The following is a 22,458-nucleotide window of genomic DNA, read 5'->3' as shown; positions in this document are numbered from 1 at the left end:
AATTCAGGAAATGGTGAAGTAGGGATGTGAATCCAAGTCTGACTGTAAACCCATATTCTGAGCTATTGCAATAAACTATAATGCCTCTCCCATACTTGGCATTGAAAAATCAGCCATTCCACAGAAAGGAAAATTTTAAGTAAAATTTATTTCTTTTAGCTTTAAAATAAAAGTTTCTTGAAACTTTTAACTTTTATTGATAAAAAATTCTAAAATCATAAGAAAACTTTAGTCTTTTCTGGATAATTAAATTTTACCATAAAAAAGCATTTAGTATTTAGTGATGTCCTCAGAAGCTATTGTGTAACTAAATGGTTTCCAATCACTGTAGTTTTAAATTTTGGATCCAGTTTTACACTTTTTAAAATTCTGTCTTCCTTGAAGATTACTTGTTTCTTCTCAATTATTTTAGCTGTTTCACTTTCTTATTTCAGTTTCTAATATAATCAATATTAAATCCTCAAAAACAAGTCTAAAAACTGCAAATAACAGGAAATAAATGAGCTCTAAATGATGACTTGTATAATGTATGACCTTTTTAATAGTTATTTGGCTATTTGAGTTATCTATAGTCTAAATTAGGTTTCAAAACATTACTAAGAAACAAGGTAGATACAAATCTTCCAAATAGATCATATATATAATTAAAAATCAAATTATAAAAGCATAAGAATATGTTCCAATTAAATTATTTTTTCAATTAAAAACAAGTGTTTAATCATATTCTCAATCCTTTCTTCACACACAAATGAAATTCACTTTATTTGGGAGTCCAAGGAACCCATGTACAGCTATGGTTTGGTTTGGTTTTGTTTTTAAACTACTGTGCCCACTACCTGCCAGGCACCATGGCATATATTTAATTTTCACAGTCCTCCACAGTAACTATTATTATCTCCATTTCAGGGTCAAAACACGAAAGCTCAAGAGGTTAGGAACTTGATAATATGGTGAGTGTATAGGTTCAAAACCAGGTGAATCTGATTTGATTATACATGTACTTTCCTTCACATTGTTGCCTCTGAAAAATGATTAAAAGATGATTTATCTTCATGGTAACAGTGTAGAACAGGGCCAGGTGCCTGTTTTTGTAAATAAAGTTTTATTGGAACACGGTCACATCCATTTATGTATGTATTATCTATCAATGCTTTGGTACTACAGTGACAGAGTTCAGTAGTTTCAAAATCTAAAATATTTATTACCTGGTCCTCTTCAGAAAAAAATCTACTGATCCTTGGTTGGAAGCAGTGGTTCTTAATTGTGCATTAGAATCATGTGGAGAGCTGAATAAAATACAGATTGCAAGGCTCTGCCTCTCAAGGTTTCTGATTCAGTGGGTCTAGGGTGCAGATGAGAATGTGTATGTCTAGTAAGTTCTAAGGTGATTCCAGTGTTGCTTGCCTGGGGACCACATTTTCAGAATTCCCTATCTAACAGTAGGGAGAGATGATCCTGCTCAATCTTAGAGCACCTGTAATAAATGAGGTCTCAGGACACACACCTTAGTTCTTACCATAACTTTCACCCTCTGGTCATGTGACCTGGGACAAGCTAAAATTTCTCTGAAGAAAGAGGCTAATGGGTAAGAAAAAAATGAATAGCATAAGGAAATACAGACCAGACGAGATAGAAAATCAGGTACCAGGGAGTTAGAGTGTGAGAAGAACAGAATGTTACATTACCTAACAATTTCTTCTTAAATCACAGAAAAAGTGATATCCAGAAACCAAACAGTAGATTCAAGTTTCAGGCAGATGATACCCCTTTCCTGGGGACTCACTCAGAGAAAGTGATGAGAGGTGACAGACACAAACATTTTGATGTGTTATAGACTTAAAGTTTATATGCTTTATCTATTCTCCATTTCTTAAATAAGTAAAATGAAATGATGTCAAATACTTTTGCATTTACCATGAAATAATTGTAACTTGATATTAATGTAATGTTTGACTTTGACATAATATCTGAAATGAAATAAAAATTAAAATATAATTTCAATATTGATTTTTAAAGATCAAAATTAAATAAAATAGAACAATACCTTTAAAGTAATCTTCTGAATTGCAATTTTGGAGCTTCCGTATTTCAAACTGTGCTGCGGTAATATAGTTTGCCAACCAAGCTTTTCTCGTAGCCTAATAATATTTCTTATCACATCATCATCTTTTGGTTCTGGTATAGAACAATTTAAAAATCCAATATAAGTGCAAATGTGGGCATCACTTAAGGATAATGCATAATATTACAAATATTTCTATATAGAGAAAAATTTAAATGGTAACTTAAAGTATACATAACGATTATTAGAGGAGAAAAAATAGCTCAAAACTCAGTTTTAACAGAAGTTAGAAAGAGGGAATAATATTTATGAATTTAAGAAAGATATCACAAAAGACCTAATTCATAATTACACAGGTAGTAACAAGAGAAGAGACTAGGAATAGGAACTGGTTATACGGCTTTTCTTAATAAATGCCTAAGCTGGGGTAGGGACAGTTGGATCAGAAAAGTAGGGATGACAGTGTGGGATGGAGACATTTTTCCTAAGGATGCTCATCCCACAGACACCTTTCAGAACATCTCTCACTTAATCTCTTAGCTGACAATCAACAATCTTCTCCTTCTTGAAAGAGTCTCTTTTCTTGGCTTTTATTTACCATGCAATATAGGTTGTCCTGCTGGCCCTTAAACTTCCTTTCTTGATAGAACAAATCATGGAAAGAGAAGCATACAAAAAGCCATGCTAAGAAGTTATATTTCTGGCCCTCTAGAACTTACAAACAGCATTGGACTAAAACAACTTCTTTACTAAGGATTAAATGAGACTTGAGCTCTTGTATAAGACACTATTATAACTAGGATGAGGCACTTGCATGACTCTAAGAGTGAGTCCCTCTTTACATTTTGTGCCCTAGGTGAGGTATTGAAAATTAGTATTAAGGATATGGTACAAACTGTGTATGTCTGACAAGAGGATAAGTAACATCATAGACCCAGATATAAAAATATATACCTTCTAGAAATCAAAATAGTGTGGTATTGACATAGAAAAGCACAGAAGTAGAAAAAAATTAGAGTCTTGAAATATAACTATGTATATAAGCCAATCTAATAAGTGAAAAAGATAATTCAAATCAATAGAGCGATTATTCAATAAATCATAATGCAAAAGTGGTTAGCCATTTGAAATAAATATGCAGTTATATGCAAGTATAAATTATAGATGGATTAGAGCTATAAATGTGGAAAAACAAATTATAGAAATACTAGAAGAAAATATGGGAGAATATGTTTATAAATGTGGGGTAGTGAAGGCTTCTTGAAAAAGAATCAAAGCATGTTAAAAGGAAAACAATGATAAATTTGACTGGCTCAAACTTAGCAACTTATACACAAGAAAAGCTACCATACACAAAGTTAAAATATAATTAACAAATTTTAAAAAGATGTTTATAACCTATATAACAGGCTAGATATCACTATACCAAATATTTCAAGAATTCTTAATGATTAAAAAATAAACATTTTGATAGAAAGATGAACAAAAAATTTACAGGAAAAGATAAATGGCCCATAAACATATGGAAAAGTATTCAACCTCATTAGTAATCAGGGAATTGCAAACTAAAATAAAACTGAAAACACATATCTCACTCAGACTGGCAAAAAATTTAAAATTGGAAAATATCAACTATTGGCAAGGGTATTCCCCTTGTGTAATATCGTGAAAGTATCATAAATTAGCATTTCCATTTTTTAGTGTGATTTGGCAGATTCAATAGATCTGACAAAGACTGTTCAAAAATGGAGGCAATTTCAGCAAATAAAATAAAGAACGCTTTTTCAGAATAAATAGTAAAATATAAGGAACAACTTTCAAAAAGCTGGAAAGAAAACATTTTTCTAAAAAAGAGTTAGGTTAGTTCATGACAGAATCAAGAATGCTTACTAAAAAGAAACAAGGTCAGGAGTCTGGCAAATTTTGGCTGGGTCCTCTGCTCAGGTTCTCGCAGGGCTGAAATCAAAGTGTCAGCTGACCATGCCCTTATCTAGAGGCTGGGCTAGTGAAAGACTTGCCTCCAAGCCCCTCAGGTTTGAGGTGGAATTCGTTTCCTTATGGCTGTATGACTGAGGTCCCCATTTTCTTGGTAGTTGGCTGGGTACAGTTCTCAGCTAGCTTTAGGGTTCTTGCCATGTGGCCCTCTGTACAACATGGCAGTTTGCTCCTCAAAGGCAGTGACAGGGCCTCTGCTACTGCTTCTGGTCTCTTAAGGGTATATCTGATTAGGTCAGGCATGCCCCTAATAGTCTCCTTTGATAAATTTAAAGTCAACTGATTTGATTAAGGGCCTTAAATACATCTGAAAATCCCTTTGCCATATAAAATAACATAAAAGCATGGGAGTGACAGTCCATCATATTCACAGGTTCTGCTTCCACTTAGGGGGAGGCAATTATACAAAGCATGTACACCAGAGGGTAGGAATACTGGAGGGCATATTAGAATTCTGTCTACAACTTTCTTTTTTAACAAAATGACAAAATGTTGTTAAATCCTGGTAATGAGTACATGAATACTAAATTATTTTCTCTATATTGTATATTTGAAATATTTAATAATTGTTCTAAAATCTAAACAAAATGCCACTTAGGTCTTTATCAGTTTACATATTCATGAATTTATAGAAGCTAAATGAGGGAAGCAAATTAAAGAAATGCAATCAGTAAAGAATTAGAATTTTATTTATCTGGCAGCCATTAAGCCTAAATTTTTGGCCCTTCTTACACTAGATACCAATTTCAAAACACTGAAGGATAATGCAACGAAATATTAAGAATTCTTGATGTACAGCAACATTTGTTGCAATAAAGCCACTGTATCAGTTTCCTGGATGCATAATATGGTTTGGCTCTGTGTCCTCACCCAAATGTCACCTTGAATTGTAATTCCCATAATCCCCATGTGTCAAGTGTGGGACCAGGTGGAGTAAGTGGATCATGGGGGTGGTTTCCCCCATGCTATTCTCATGATAATGAGTGAGTTTCATGAGATCTGATTGTTTTATAAGCATCTGGCATTTCCCCTATTTGCACTCACTCCATCCTGCCATACTGTGAAGAAGGTGCCTGCTTCTCCTTTGCCTTCCACCATGACTGTAAGTTTTCTGAGGCCTCCCCAGGAATGCAGAACTGTGAGTGAATTAAACCCCTTTCCTTTATAAAATACCCTGTCTCAGGTATTTCTTCATAGCAGTGTGAGAAAGGACTAATACAATGCATAACAAATTACTGCAAATTTAGTGGCTTCAAACAACATACATTTACTATCTCACAGTTTCTGTGGGTCAGGACTCTGGATACAGCTTAACGGATCCTCTGCTTAAAGTCTCAAAGGCTGTAATCGAGGTGTTGCTTGGGAATGGATTCTCATTTGGAGGCTCTATTGGGAAAAGATCTGCTTCCAAGCTCCCTCAGGTTGTAAGAAGAATTCATTTCTTTGTGATTGGAATCATAGCAGCTTGCTTCTTTGAAGCCAGCAAAGGGGAGAGACTCTAGAACAAGTCCACCAGCAAAATGGAGTATTGGATAATGTAATATGCTCACAGCAGTGACAGCCCATCACCTATTAGTTAGAAGCAGTCACAGGTCCTTTCCACATTCAAGGGGAGAGAATTATACAAGGGCATGAACACCACCACGTCTGTGGAGGTTTTGTGCTATATGAGGTACTTATAATTTTGAGGATATTTATTTAAAGAAAGGATGAAGGGATGAACCCTGTGTGAGTGAGAGGCCCTGAAGCTTAGGCTTCAATAGCTTTATGATAAATCCACCTCTGTACCATGGTGTTTCAGTGAAAATAGAAAAGTTTCCTTTCTTTTATAAAATTAAAATATTAATACTAAGAAGAATTTCAGTTATAGAGAAAACACAAACTAGAAGATGTTAGTGGAAGAAAATCTATTTAAATAAACTATTTATTTGGGGATTTAAACTCTATCAGGCAAAGGCATAAAATTGTTAAATAAAATCAAATCATCAAGTTTTACTACAGTTGTATGTAAAAAACCATACAGTTTATATTATAGTTCTAAAATCATAGCCTTCAGATATTGTTCTTAGTTAAGAATAGTCATTAAACAGTCTCTGTCAATTTTTCAACATAATATTTTAGATTTTCAAAAAGAATTTAAAAAGCATTGTAATAATCCTTAAGCAACCAAACACATAAAATTCAGTAAGACTGTTTTTTCTAAAGTCAGTGTCCAATATAAGCACACAAACCACAGAATAATCTGAAAAAGTATAGTGATTTCTAAGCAATTGGTTCAGTGATACCACATACCTGTTCTATCATAGGACACAGGCCTGGCTTTCCTAACATTTGGACAAGCATGAGTTTGATCCTTTTTTCTCCTTGACTTCCCTTTCTCCTTAAGGGAAGCTGGCTCTGGAGAAACCATATGTTGTTGAATTATACTTTCTCTAAGGTAATCTGAAAATAAAACCATTATTAACTGAATAACTAGTGTGAGCTGTAAATAATACCATAGTAATTCCACATACCCAGCAATACAGTTATTGATTATATAAGGCAGTATAGCATGGTAGTTAAGAGCACAGGCTGAATCCCACTGCCTGGGTTCCAAGCTCATATACAAGCTTTAACACTCATAGTCACATGATTTACTTTGTAAGTTACCTATCTGCCTTGCTTTCCTCACCTTTGAAATGAGGATTGTCACAGTAAGAACCTCATAGGTTGTTACAAGAATTAAATTAGTTAATACATTTAAAGCACACAGTAAGTGCTTACTAAGGTAAATGTTAGGTAACTTTATTATTAGGTTGATACAAAAGTAACTGTGGTTTTTGAATATTATACTAAATCTTTAAAGTGTGAATCCTCACATGAAATAAATACAGAAGAGGACCCTGTTTATTAACTGTAATTTGATAACTGAGCAGAGAAAATATTTAGATATAAATACAGAAAAGTAACAAAAGGTCTATTTCTTATTTTGTCTATGGCTTACCTAATTGGTAGACTTAACACATAGAAGAATGGGGAAAATATTAAAAACAGACCTTTGAAGAAAGAAATACATTTTCTTGTTCTCATTCATTGAACAAATATTTCTGTAGTGCAAGGCATTGTGCTACAATTTAGTAAGGCAAAAGACACGATAATTACAAACAAAACAAAGGGATACAAATGAAATAAACAGTAAGTTTTATTTCAACCAATAGTCCTAATTCAGAAGAGAGAGAGATAATTTCCCACTTGTATAATCAGGAGACCACAGACCTCTCCTGTTCCAAAGATCAAATGTTGAATGATGGTAAGGCTTTCAATTGTGGGGTAGTGAGGAGGAGGGTGGCTGGGGATGAGAGAAAGATAAGAAAACAAGAGGACTGTTCAGGAGATCACAATGAAAAAAATGTGGGCATTAGTGGAAAGATTGGTGAGGTAGTTGTGGAAACTTTCTTCTATCTTTAAGCTCTATTCCAAGAATTTCTCTGACCTCTCTACCTTAGTTGAAACCTAGTTATTCCCTATGGCACTACTGACATGCGACCCTCTGGTTAGAGGCTGTTTATATTCCCACACTCCATTTACCTCAAGATTGGAAAGTGAGCTTGTTTTAACACTCCTTACTCTCCATTCACCACTTCCAAATCATAACAACTTGCCCTCTTTCTTTAATAAATAAAAAAAATCCTATTCCTTAGAAGCTCATGCTTTTTGATTCCACTATATTCTTCCACTCTTCATTGATAAGTACCAATTGCCTGGTCACTCAATCTGGAACTCTGGCTCACGGGAGAGCCAACTTTCTCCATACTAAATCTGCCATCACGTGGATGACTTCAGTGTTCATGAAGTAAGACCCTGTCTAAAGCTGTGCTCTCCTCCCCCATTTTCTAGATGTCCTCCCATCACTAACTCTACATCAACCAACCACATTCACAATTACATAATAGTGCTTGTCATCACTTGCCCTCCATCCTCTCAGCTTGTTTAATTCTCCCAACATGACCATTTTTTAAGCTCATCAGGAACTCCAGTCCATTGCCCCATTCCTTTCTTACAATCCATCATCCCTCTATTTTATTTCACCTTTCTCTTTATCCAGCTTAGATTATGTCTTTCCACAGCACTCTTGCCAATATCCTAAACTCCCTCTTTCTGTTGGCCTCATCTGTATGGCAAAACACTGCCCCTGGATAAAACCAACTCTATATGTTCTTTGTGCCTACATCTGCACATCCTAGTGCTATTTGAAAGAGGCCCTAGGTGGATTGGTAACCCCCAAAATTCATTTTAATTAACCACAAATGGATCCTGAACACAAACCAAAAATCCTATTGTCTGTCCAGTTAACTTGCTCTTCTTCCTTTTCAATGACTATTTCAGATTTTCTCCATGCTCCTCAAATCTCTAAACCTTTACCTTTCAGTCTCTCTCCTCTAAATGATCTCAAAGCCTACTTCCCAGGGAACAAAAAAGCATCAGTGGGAATTCCTTCAACTTGCCATTTTCAAACAAACAAAGCAACCCACATGTGCACCCATCTTTCCCTCCTGTCCTCCTGACTTAGTAAAGGAGGTGTCTGGTTTTCCTCTCATCCAAGACCAATCCTTTCCACATTTTGTTTAGATCATGTCTCTTCATGCCTACACTATTAACTACTCCTTTTTTCTTTTGCATATCCAAGCAGCTCCTGCCTCAAATAAAACCACAGCTCCTCTGGTCATCAGTCTACATCCTGCCTTTCTTCACAGCTAAACTTCTCTAAAGAGTTGCATATAGTCACTAACTCTATTTCCTCATTTACTATGCATTTCTTATTCTACTCTGGTCTGACTTTGGAATGCCACAAAAACAGCACTCACGTCCCATATTCTTGAGGTCAGTAAATTCAATGGACATTTTCTAGTCCTCATGTTACTTACCAGTGTTATTTGATACTTTAGACCACTCCTCCTTTTGGATACAATTGTTTCCTTTGGGTGAGTCCTGTGACACCTCACACTCTCTCTTTCTTGTCATCCTATTCAGCTTAACTCTGACCAATCCCATGTCCTTTGCAGCTGTCCTTTTCCTGGCTCCTTGGCCCTGTTTTAGTCTCACTTTATACATTCTCACTGGTCAATCTCATCCATGACTATGGCTTAAACATCCACACACATGATTATTCCCAAATACAACACCTCAGCCCTAACTTCTCTGAGCTCCTGACACATATATTCAACTGCCTCCTAGACATCACTGGCATGTGTCAAAGGTACCCCAAATTCAACATGTCCAAAATTGAACTCATGCTCCTTCCTCTAAACTCCTGACTTTTTTTTAGGACTTCCTGTCTTAGTGAATGGGACCACTATTCATTATTTTAAGCAAGCCCAAAGTGTAGGTATCATCTTTGACACCTCCTTCTCTCTCACAAGCCCATCACCGTAACTGATAATTCTACCTTCAGAATATCTACAGCCTCATAAATGGTCCCCCTATATCGATTCTTGTTCTCTTCCAATCTGTTCTTCAATATACAGCCAGAGTGATCTTTACAAAACAGAAATCCTCATATCAACTCCTTGCTTAGAACCTTTCCATGGCTCTTATCTTCAAAGTATAATGACAAAATTCCTTAACATGGCCAAATCCTTGCTTTACCCAACACTTGTATCCCTATCTACCCTTATATTTCTTTCCTCTTTCCTAAGAAAAATAGCAAAAGGCTCAGAGTACTCCTACTTTTCACTCTGTTGGAGGGGAAGCTTTGTCCAGCCTGCAAACACAGCTATCTGTAAGGTCTAGGCACTCCACAGATTAAAACATTCTGGCCCAATGAAGGCCAGAATTCTGGAAGCTCAGGCCCCTTCCAGAAATCAAATATACCCATCTTCAGGCAGAGGATGAAGACAACTAAAGGTGTACCTAAATATTGTTTGTGGTATGCATTTAATAGGTAAAATAGGAAGAAATACAGTCATGTATTGCTTAATGACAGGGATACATTCTGAAAAATGCATCATTAGGCAATTCTGTCACACAAACATCTAAGAGTGCACTTACACAAACCTAGGTGGTATGGCCTAGTACACACCAAGGCTATATGGAATAGACTATTACTCCAAGGCTACAAATCTGTATAGCACGTTTCTGTACTGAATACTGTTGGCAACTGTAACACTATAGTATGTATTTGTGTATCTAAACACATCTCAACATAGAAAAGGTACAGTGAAAATACAGTATTATTATCTTATGGGACCATCATCATATATTCAGTCCATCATTGACCAAAATGTCGTTATGCAGTACATGACTATATATTATTACTAAAAACAAAGAATGGTCTAGTCCAGAGAGAATAGGAAACACTAATTTTGGCAGACCCTAAAACATCTGAGAAACAATAACATTTAAAGGGAACACAGAGAAGTAAAAATCTGTAAAAGAGACTGAAAATGAGCAGATAGACAAGTATAAAGAAAGCCAGGTGAGTAAATTTCCCTAAAAGTCAAGGGGGAAAAATGGAAATAAGTGGTCAAATAATAAAATATTGCAGAATGGTGCAGTAAAATACAAATTATTTTATTTATAAATTAATTATTTTATAAAGATTAGCCATGAGGAGGTATCTGGTGACCTTGAAAGAGTCTTATCAGTAGAATGAAGGAGGTAGAATCCAGGTTGAGGAATGAATTAGAGGTAAGGAAGTCTAGGCTACTCTTTCAAGAGGACTGATAACTCTGAAAAGCTAATACAGAACTAAAGATGCTTCTGGGTTGTTTTGTTTAAGGTGTTTAAGCATGTGGCATGTTTATGTGCTGACAAAAGAGCTAGGAGAAAAAAAGACATAAGAGAATATATCTGATGGACCCCAACTTCCTATGGAAATGGCAGAAGCGGAGCTCCAGAGGTGGTGGGATTTACTTTAAAGGAGAGGAGGTACAGTTTTCCCCACACAAGCACCATAAATGGGGCTGGAAGCTTATAAAAGTGAGGACATAAGAGTGCTGGATGAGAAAGGAAGTTGGGGTAAAAAATAAAATCAAATCCTGAAAATGGCAGAATTTGAGTGAAGAAGGAAAGAAGACTTAAAAAATGGAAGTATGTGAGGGAGTAATTAGACACTAGTAGGTAAGACCAATAAAGGAGGTCACAATACAGCTAGAGGCACTGGGGACTTAGGAGAACCGTGACCCACCTGTAAGGTCTGTACCTCAAAAAAAATGACATGATATGCATGAAAAAGTGATGGAAACTGTAAAGTGGTACAGACATATCAGATATTCTGACATTTCACTGGTATTAGTAATATTCGTTACTTTTATTATGAGTAGTTAGATTATGTTCCCGTTATTTGAAGACACTGCTAACTGCTATAACTAATGAAGTTAGTAAAATAGACACTAATATTTCAATATGTTTCACTTGTTTCCTTAATTTAATGCTATGAAAAATTTCTTTCAATTTCCATAAACTAAAATATAAATCAACATGCCAGAATAGTAATCTTGATAAATACCTTCTGTTTTCTCTGACTTCAAAGATTCAGAGAATGTTCTAACTGTTTTATATTCCAATGTTTCCTTTTCTGCTATTTCAGCTGGTTGAGTCTCTAATGGTTTCACATCTTCATATTTTTTCTCTTCATATCTTAAAAGTCTAAATGACAAAGAAAACAATTCTAAGAAAATAAATGGAAAATCACACCAATAAAATACTGAGCTATTAGCATATTACCAAAATTTCACATTCATAATTAAAACAGCTTCTTAGGTTTAATAAATGCTATGGTTAACATGCTCCATAATTGAAAGATTAAATATTTATTCTGAACAATACAATATAATATCTATTCACTCAAGTAATTTTTGATAGGCACTTTGAAAAAGATCTGCAACATTTACATGGAGAGTCTAGTTAAATTTTAAATAGGTCTAACTGGTGTTACCACTAAAAAATAAATATAAATTATCATTGAACATTTAAACTTAGAAGGGCTTTATGAATCTTGATCTCATTTTAGGAGATGAAGAATTGTTACCCAATTAAGCAGAGTGAAGTCAGAACACAATTTTCTGAAATTTCATACTCATATATTGCCTTCCTTTTTTTTCACAGGACATTGGCCAACTGTCTACTGCTGGAAAAACTTTTTCATAAGAACAGAATCCAAAATTACTGCCTACAATAGACTTATATGGTAGATCACAGTTTTACAAAGCAGAGAAAATTCTAGGTTCTATAAAGTCTTATATGTAGTGTTAAGGGGAAAAAAAGCACTTTATTGGTATATTAAAGAAAAATACTTATATCATTAAGAAGGTAATATTTCTTTTCTAGGACAAAGAAAGCACAATGTCTTTGAACTTATTTATAGATCATTTATTAGGTATTATTCTTAAATCCTTTTCCTTTGAGCGCTTTAAGTTCCCTCTTTGTTTATAAACATCTTGAAAATTTTCCCCTTCATTAAAATGTCTATCCATATCTGTTGTCCTCCCCACCCTTTTTTTTGGTACTGAATTTTTTGCCATTTTCTTAACAATGTGTAGTAGTTATTTACACATTTTGAGCAGCAATCAAAATGTCACTTTGTATCTCTGATTTGGAATTATCTTTTCACTTTCTTGATGTCTTTATAAACAGAAGTTACTAATTTTAATATAATTTATCTACCTTTTCCTTTATGGTTTGTATTGTTTATGGCTTCTTAAGAAATCTTTCCTTAGTCCAAGGTAATAACAAAATGAGCTTATATGTTTTCCTAAGGTAAAGTTTTACCTTTTACAAGTCTTTTAATTAATACATAAGTCTTTAAATCCTTGACTTTTCGGTATAGTGTAAGAGACAGACTCCATTTCTTCCCCTGCCCCCACCCAATAAGGATATACAATTGTCACAGCACCATTATTGAACATGCCCACTCAATCCTCACTAACCTATAACACCAAGTCTATGTTCACTTAAAATGAATACAATTGTCTGTTCTTGGGTTCTTTATTCTTTATTTGTGTATCCTTGTTTCTACAGCACACTTCTTAGTTATGATAGCTTTATAATAAGTTTTTATAGTTGTAGGTCAAGATTATCAGATTTTCTTTTTAAGGAGTGTTTTACATATTCTTGGCCCTTTGCTCTTCTATATAAATTTTGTTGAATTCTCAATTAAACTTTATAATTTTCTCATAAAGGTCATAATTACATCATTTTAAAAAATAGTATTTATTTGGGAGGCCAAGGCGGGTGTATCACAAGGTCAGGTGTTCAAGACCAGCCTGGCCAAAATGGTGAAACCCCATCTCTACTAAAAATACAAAAAAAATTAGCCAGGTGTGGTAGTGGACACCTGTAACCCCAGCTACTCGGGGGGCTGAGGTTGGAGAATCGCTTGAACCTGGGAGGCGGAGGTTGCAGTGAGCCAAGATCGTGCCACTGCATTCCAGTCTGGGCGACAGAGCGAGACTCTGTCTCAAAAAAAAAAAAAAAAAAGTATTTCTATGTATATAATGTACCTATTTTTTGATACTATTACAAATGATACCTTTTGCTTTCCCAGGATTTCTCAGTTGTTGGTTAATTTCTCATATCCAACAACCTCCTTCTCACTTTTTTGGCATATCCAAGGTTGGTCTGGGGGAAGGAGCCAACAACCAGGGTTAATTTGCCTGTCTGATCAGAAAACACTCCCTGAGAAACTAAGGTTTTCTAAACTCTAGAATCATCAATAAATTCTGATAAGATATTTTAAGTCTTTCACTGTCAGAATGGCTTACCACCAGCCATACACTGCTGAAATCTTACTTTAGAAAAAAACTCATTATATTTTACCTTACTTTTACCTTGGTTTTGTCTTGGTTTCCTCCTTGTCCATCTCTTGATTTTCAGTTGTCAAATCAATGGGTATAAATGTCTCCATATGTTTTTCTGAACGAAACTATAAAGGAACTGGCTGTAACAAAATTCACATTATTATATTTAATATACAATACAATCTGACAGCTATGACAATTGGTATTCGAAATGGCATATATAGTTCCCAGCTTCTCAATAGGCTTAATATAATATCCTGACTGCCTTTGTTTCTTATATACAGTATAATTTCCAAACCCTTCACTGAGCTAGTTAGCCTTCTCAGGGCAATCTCTATATTGTCTAACTTCCTTTCTATGGCAATTTTTTTCCATCTTACATGCATTGGTTTATGTACATACAATTTTAGCTTACATTAAATAGCATGCTAAAGATAATGATAAGTTTTAAGATTATTTTCTTAGGGGAAATTATCAAAAAGAACTTAGGAAAGTCATCAGAAGTGGTAGCTGAAGCTGATGAACTAATTTCATCATTCACTAAGCACTAAAAGGCCACATCCATATACTACTAGCGTTCTTCAGACAGAATAGAATAGAACAAAAGGGAGTGGGTTATGAAATATAAAAAGGGGAGTTTCTTTCTGATGACTGAGGGAAATCTAACAAGATACAGAAAGTCTCTAAATAAAGTTAATGCGCTACACGGCCGTGTACTGTAACTGAAGAATTAAAGGCAAAAATTTAAGACTGGAATCAATGGAGAATAGAAAAAGTTTTAGCTGGCAAGTGAATATGCTTCAGATAAATCAACTAAGATAGCCTGAAATAAGCCAGGGGAAAGAGTAGTTCTTACTAGAATAGAAATGCCAGCCGGGCGCCGTGGCTCACGCCTGTAATCCCAGCACTTTGGGAGGCCAAGGCGGGTGGATCACGAGGTCAGGAGATTGAGACCACGGTGAAACCCCGTCTCTACTAAAAATACAAAAAATTAGCCGGGCATTGGTGGTGGGCGCCTGTAGTCCCAGCTACTCGGGAGGCTGAGGCAGGAGAATGGTGTGAACCCGGGAGGCGGAGCTTGCAGTGAGCCGAGATTGTGCCACTGCACTCCAGCCTGGGTAAAGAGCGAGACTCCGTTTCAAAAAAAAAAAAAAAAAAAAAAAAAAAATCCAGAAATCTACACAGTAGGTATGAAGCTGACAACTATAACATCAATGTAGGACAGTCTACCTATTGACGAGACTCAGGGTGCAGAAAGAGTCCTAGTCATGACCCAAAGAATACCAAGAAAGGCCACAGAAGGATCATTCACTGCAGCCAACAACTGAAGGATACAACTTTGACCATAACTGGAGATAAGATGAAGAAACAGAGCCTAAGGGAAGTAGATGGCACTGGATTAAAAAAAAAAAAATCCCTAAATCAAATCCATTCTGGACTTGCAATAAAGCAAGAGTCAGTAAACTTTTTTTGAAAAAGAGCCAACGAGGCCGGGTGCAGTAGCTCACGTCTGTAATCCCAGCACTTTGGAAGACCAAGGTGGACGGATCACTTGATGCCAGGAGTTCGAGACCAGCTTAGGCAAGATGGCAAAACCCCGCCCCTACTAAAAATACAAAAATTAGCCAGGAGTGGTGGTGCATGCCTGTAATCCCAGCTACTTGAGAGACTGAGGCAGGCGAATCGCTAGAACCCAGGAGGCAGAGGTTGCAGTGAGCTGAGATCGTGCCACTGCACTCCAGCCTGGGCAACAGAGCGAGACTCCGTCTCAAAAAATAAAATAAAAAGAGCCAAAGAGTAAATATTTCAGACTTTGTGAGTCAAAAGGCAAAATTGAGGCTATTACATAGGTACCATATAACAAAAGAGAAAACAAATTGCCACAAATGTTTTATTGATGAAATTCAATAAGTGGTAATAATAATTAAGTATTTTTTTGTAATACAGTAGGCCTATGAGAAAAATAGTGTTCTTTTGGGGAAGATAACATCTCACTTAACTGGGAATCAAAGTTAGTGTTACCTATCACTAAAGTGGTTGTGAATTTTCATGTGTAAAAACCATTCTTAGCTTGTAGACATACAAAAACAGGTGGCAGGTCAGATTTGGCTGATAGGCCATCATTTGCCAGCTCCTTCAAGAGAGTATATGCTAACCCCAACCTCAGCATTGACTTTGGAGTGACTTACATATTCATGCTCTCATCATTACCAACAAACATCTAATAAGAAAGGTTGCTCAAACTCATTACTAATCAAACTGTAAAAAAAAATGAAATGAGCTACTTTTATCATATCAGACAAGTAAAAAACATCAAGTTAACCTCACACTTCTCACAGCAACATTCAAATACCAGAACATTTCCTAAGGGAAATGAAAAGAATAGTTTAAGAATTTTATACAGAGTCAAGTTTTCATTTAAGCATGAAAATAACAAACATTTCAAAACATGCAAAATTCATGAAAAATATCACCCATAATACCTTCTTATAAAAGGCACATGAAAATAAATCCCACCAACACAGACATAAAAAAAGGACAACTTGTAAATAAAGAAAATAATAATAACAGCATTAAACTCATTTAAATACAGAACTAAGTCAAAACAACGAAGGGACTTATGAATACAGCACAAAATTTTATTTCTATACTTATATTTAGATAGTAAATAAAATCTAAATATGAGTATTGAAGTAATAGTGCAAGTACTAAAAAAAATCAAGATGGGAGGAAAGGGAGGTAGATGGAATGTAGGTAGCATAAGTGATTTGCTTTCCTCATCTTTCTGATACAGAGGTCAACAGACACTGGTTAAGGCTGATAAATAAAATAACAGAAGCATAAATATATTATTAAAAAGTATAAAATTATCCATAAGAAGAACAAAAATTATAACATAAACAATGGAAATCTGGGAGTAGGAGACATCAGATAAAAGGTAAATTCATGAATTATATTCTAATATCTTCATTTTGCAATAGTCAATAGATGCTATCTAAAATGCACAGCTCACAAACTACAGGTTGAAATATAATGTATTAAGTCTTGAAGAAATGTAATAATGCATGAACCTTCCAAAGTATCAGAGGCAAAACAAATTATGTGTTTATACAAGAGAGGGATTAAAAACATGAGAAAAAGTTTAAAATAAAGAATAGTGTGGTTGACTTTAATAGGTTGCCCATACAATATTCATTTCCTCCTTCACTTTCCCAAACAGTAATCTTATTTTTATTCAGGTAGATCTGAAAAAATAAAAGACGGGTTAACTATTACAAAGAATAAAGTAATAAAGCAGACAAAACAAATCAAGAGTCTGGAGGAAGAGAGAAATGGGGACCATAATGACTGAGAATAATTTTCCAGACATAAATCTTCAGTTTCATAAAGTCCAACAAATTCTAAGCAGAATGAACATATGTTCATATATATACATACATATGAGCAGCCACATGTGGATACACACACACACATGCACACACACGCACACACACCCAACATAGTGAAACTGCAGAATGCCAAAGACAAGGAAGAGATCCTAATGGTACTACAGATAGATTACTTAAGCTGGAAAACCATTGGACTAAGAATGGGCTTCTTGACAGTAAAATCTAAACCAAGAAAATGATACAATATTTTCAATGTGCTAAGGAAAAATAACCATCAACTTGGAATTCTATATCTGGTAAAAATATGTGTTTTTTTAACCAGATAAAGACATTGCTAGGCAAATAAAATCAATAAACACAAATAAAAACTATCCTAAAGGACTTCAAAAAAGAAGTACTATGATCCCAAGTGAAAGGTCTCAGATGAAAGAAAAAATTATGAGCAAAAAAAGTAATATGTGAGTAAAGCTAAACAAACACTGCATAAAACAATAATTATTTCTTATGGGATTAAAAGTGAGATGGAACTAAATTACCCAACAATAACAGCATAGAGGTCAGGAGGGGGAATGACCAGAACTAAAGTATTTTAAGATACTTGCATTTTCTGGGGGAAGAAAAACAGATGGATTAAACTTATGCTTTGATAAGTATGCATCTTAAAATTTTTATGGTAATGACTAAAGTATATATAGAATGCATAATTTCAAGCTAACAGTTGGGAGTGGGGGTGAAATAAAAATAAATATATAAGTAACCCGTCTAAGAGGAGACAGATAAATAGAAGAGTCAGAACAAAAGAGAAAGTACAAAATAAAGTGGCAGAAATAAATAGAAACATATTACTAATTATAATCAATATAAATGAACTAAATTATCTAAAAGGACAATGATAGCAAAATTGGGAAGAAATTTCAGTTATACCCTATTCAAAAGACAAATTTCCAAAACATAAAGATACAACAAGGATGCAAGTACAGGAAAGAGATATACCAGGCAACTATTAAAGAAAATAAAAATATTATAGCTATATTCATATCAGAAAAAAGGTACTCAAGCAGAAAGAGTCACTAGATAGAAAGATAATCACTACATAGTGACTAAATTTTCATTTTGCCAGGAAAATAAAACAGAAGAGTTTGGAATTTGGACTTAACAACATGGTTTCTAAATATAGAATGCAAATGTGTAAACATATAATATATATTGCAAAAACTGAAAGAACCATAGGGAGAAAAAATAAATCTAGTATGATAATGAGGCATTTTAACAAACTTATTTCAGTTAATCAGGCCAACCTTTTCCTACCAAAACTAGCAATCAAACAAATGAAAACATTAAGGACACAGATTTTAACAGCCCAATTTAAAAGTTTGATTTAACATATATATTATATAAAACTCAAGAAGTGCAGAATACATATAATTTTAAGCACATATGGCATAGTTTGAAAATCAACCACCTACTGGATCATAATGTAAGTCAACAAATTTGAAATGATTTATCATCATATAGCCCAAATTCTATGACCACAATACAATTAGAGTAGAAACAGATGAATCATGAAACCCCATAAATTTGGAAATAAAGAAATACCTGTCTAAATAACTCATATTTCAAAAAAAGAAATGATAGAAAATTTAAAATATTAAGAAATAAATGTTAAGATATTAAAATTAAAACTTGCGAGATGCAGCTAAAGAGGTACTCATACGTAAATATACAGCCATAAAATGCTTATACTAGAAAACAAGAAATATTATCTAAATTAAGTATCCAAATTAAGAAGTTAGAAAAAGTAAAACTTTATAAATCCAAAGTAGAATAATAGTAAAGATTAAAGCAGAAATGTTTAAAAATAGAAAATAAACCTCAATCAAGAGGATCAAAAGAGCAAAATATTACTGAGTAGAAAAAACAAAGACATCAATTCTTTAGCCAAAATAACTCCAATCAGAATCTCAACAGTTTTTTTGTTTGTTTGACAGACTTTGTCAAGGTGATTAAAAATTTATATAGAAGAATAAAAGGTCAGGAATAGGCAAGACATTTCTGAGAAAAAAATAACATGAAGGAGAGTCTAATAGTAGAATTAATACTAAAGCTTTAATAACTGAGGCAGCATAGTAATGGAACATAGAAATTTACAGATAACATTAGGGAAATCACAGAAACAGTACCAAATGTAGATGAGGCTGGGCACGGTGGTTTACGCCTCTAATCCCAGCACTTTCGGAGGCCAAGGTGAGCAGATCACCTGAGGTCAGGAGTTCCAGACAAGCCTGACTAACATGGTAAAACCCTGTCTCTACTCAAAATACAAAAATTAGCCGAGTGTGGTGGTGCATGCCTGTAATCCCAGCTAATTGGGAGGCTTGAGGCAGGAGAATCACTGGAACCTGGGAGGCAGAGTTTGCAGTGAGCCGAGATCAGGCCACTGCACTCCAGCCTGGGCAACAGAGCAAGACTCTGTCTCAAACAAACAAAAAAAAAGTAGATGAAATGTTGATATACAACAAGTAACATATCAAATCAGTTGGAAAAATAATCCAGCTAGGAAAAAAAAAAAGCCATAAGGGGAAAAAAATGAAATTAGATTCATTTCCTGACTCACACCAAATATACAAACAAAACAAGGACAAAGAAAGTTTTCCAAAGTGACTGAAATGTGAGAAGTAAAACTTCAAAACTGAACAATTTTCTGATCTAGAGATAGTGAATAACTTAAAAACAAGAATATAATATAAAATTCCAAAACTACATTGTATTAAAATTAGGAATTTAGGATAGGTGGAGCCAAGATGGCCGAATAGGAACATCTCCAGTCTACAGCTCCCAGCATGAGCAATGCAGAAGACAGGTGATTTCTGCATTTCCAACTGAGGCACCGGGTTCATCTCACTGGGGAGTGTCAGCAACTGGGTGCAGGACAGTGGGTGCAGTGCACCGAGCGTGAGCCGAAGCAAGGGAAGCGCAAGGGGTCAGGGAATTCCCTTTCCTAGTCAAAGAAAGCGGTGAGAGACAGCACCTGGAAAATCAGGTCACTCCCACCCTAATACTGCGCTTTTCCAACAGTCTTAGCAAACGGCACACCAGGAGACTATATCCCACATCTGGCTCGGAGGGTCCTACACCCACGGAGCCCCACGGAGCCTCGCTCATTGCTAGCACAGCAGTCTGAGATCAAAGGGCAAGGCGGCAGTAAGGCTGGGGGAGGGGCACCCATAATTGCCAAAGCTTCAGTAGGTAAACAAAGCAGCCAGGAAGCTCCCACTGGGTGGAGCCCACCACAGCTCAAGGAGGCCTGCCTGCCTGCCTCTGTAGACTCCATCTCTGGGGGCAGGGCATAGCCAAACAAAAGGCAGCAGAAACCTCTGCAGACTTAAATGTCCCTGTCTGACAGCTTTGAAGAGAGTAGTGGTTCTCCCAGCATGCAGCTGGAGATCTGAGAAGGGAGAGACTGCCTCCTCAAGCAGTTCCCTGACCCCCGAGTAGCCTAACTGGGAGGCACCCGCTAGTAGGGGCAGACTGACACCTCACACGGCCGGGTACTCCTCTGAGACAAAACTTCCAGAGGAATGATCAGGCAGCAACATTTGCTGTTCAACAATATCCGCTCTTCTGTGGCCTCTGCTGCTGATACCCAGGCAAACAGGGTCTGGAGTGGACCTCCAGCAAACTCCAACAGACCTGCACCTGAGGGTCCTGACTGTTGGAAGGAAAACTAACAAACAGAAAGGACATCCACCCAAAAACCCCATGTGTACGTCACCATCATCAAAGACCAAAGGTAGATAAAACCACAAAGATGGGGAAAAAACAGAGCAGAAAAACTGGAAACTCTAGAAATCAGAGTGCCTTGCCTCCTCCAAAGGAACACAGCTCCTCACCAGCAACGGAACAAAGCTGGACGGAGAATGACTTTGACAAGTTGAGAGAAGGCTTCAGATGATCAAACTACTCTGAGCTAAAAGAGGAAGTTCGAACCCATGGCAAAGAAGTTAAAAACCTTGAAAAAAAATAAGATGAATGGCTAACTAGAATAACCAATGAAGAGAAGTCCTTAAAGGAGCTGATGGAGCTGAAAACCAAGGCACGATAACTACGTGACAAATGCACAAGCCTCAGTAGCTGATTCAATCAACTGGAAGGAAGAGTATCCGTGATGGAAGATCAAATGAATGAAATGAAGCGAGAAGAGAAGTTCAGAGAAAAAAAAATAAAAAGAAATGAACAAAGACTCCAAGAAATATGGGACTCTGTGAAAAGACCAAATCTACATCTGATTGGTGTACCTGAAAATGATGGGGAGAATGGAACCAAGTTGGAAAACACTCTGCAGGATATTATACAGGAGAACTTCCCCAGTCTAGCAAGGCAGGCCAACATTCAAATTCAGGAAATACAGAGAATGCCACAGAGATATTCCTCGAGAAGAGCAACTCCAAGACACATAACCATCAGATTCACCAAAGTTGAAATGAAGGAAAAAATGTTAAGGGCAGCCAGAGAGAAAGGTCAGGTTACCCACAAAGGGAAGCCCATCACACTAACAGCTGATCTCTCAGCAGAAACTCTACAAGCCAAAAGAGAGTGGGGGTCAATATTTAACATTCTTAAAGAAAAGAACTTTCAACCCAGAATTTCATATCCAGCCAAACTAAGCCTCAAAAGTGAAGGACAAATAAAATCCTTTACAGACAAGCAACTGCTGAGAGATTTTGTCACCACCAGGCCTGCCCTACAAGAGCTCCTGAAGGAAGCACTAAACATGGAAAGGAACAACTGGTAGCAGCCACTGCAAAAACATGCCAAATTGTAAAGACCATTGAGGCTAGGAAGAAACTTCATCAACTAACGAGCAAAATAACCAGCTAACATCATAATAACAGGATCAAATTCACACATAACAATATTAACCTGAAATGTAAATGGGCTAAATGCTCCAATTAAAAGACACAGACTGGCAAACTGGATAAAGAGTCAAGATCCATCAGTGTGCTGTATTCAGGAAACCCATCTCACATGCAGAGACACACATAGGCTCAAAATAAAAGGATGGAGGAAAATCTACCAAGCAAATGGAAAACAAAAAAAGGGGTTGCAATCCTAGTCTCAGATAAAACAGACTTTAAACCAACAAAGATCAAAAGAGAAAAAGAAGGCCATTACATAATGGTAAAGGGATCAATTCAACAAGAAGAGCTAACTATCCTAAATATCTATGCAGCCAATA

General features: G+C 35.8%; 1 protein-coding gene across 3 annotated transcripts in view; it reads right to left on the bottom strand.

Annotated features, from left to right (window-relative positions):
- DNAH14 (dynein axonemal heavy chain 14) overlaps positions 1-22,458 on the bottom strand; it is a 186,796-nt gene that overhangs the window by 149,839 nt on the left and 14,499 nt on the right. For all 3 annotated transcript variants that reach the window (XM_055372090.2, XM_055372096.2, XM_004028463.4), the window contains exons 2-5: positions 13,864-13,973; positions 11,544-11,683; positions 6,350-6,499; positions 2,045-2,175 (exon numbers count right to left, since the gene is read on the bottom strand). In XM_055372090.2, the coding sequence (XP_055228065.2) occupies positions 2,045-2,175; positions 6,350-6,499; positions 11,544-11,683; positions 13,864-13,940 (498 nt within the window). In that variant the 5' untranslated portion in view covers positions 13,941-13,973. The remainder of the gene's footprint in view (positions 1-2,044; positions 2,176-6,349; positions 6,500-11,543; positions 11,684-13,863; positions 13,974-22,458) is intronic.

Source organism: Gorilla gorilla, chromosome 1 (assembly GCF_029281585.2).
Source record: "Gorilla gorilla gorilla isolate KB3781 chromosome 1, NHGRI_mGorGor1-v2.1_pri, whole genome shotgun sequence".
Lineage (NCBI taxonomy): Eukaryota > Metazoa > Chordata > Mammalia > Primates > Hominidae > Gorilla > Gorilla gorilla.
The sequence above is the reverse complement of the archived record's forward strand: the minus strand, read 5'-3'. Positions and strand labels throughout refer to the sequence as shown.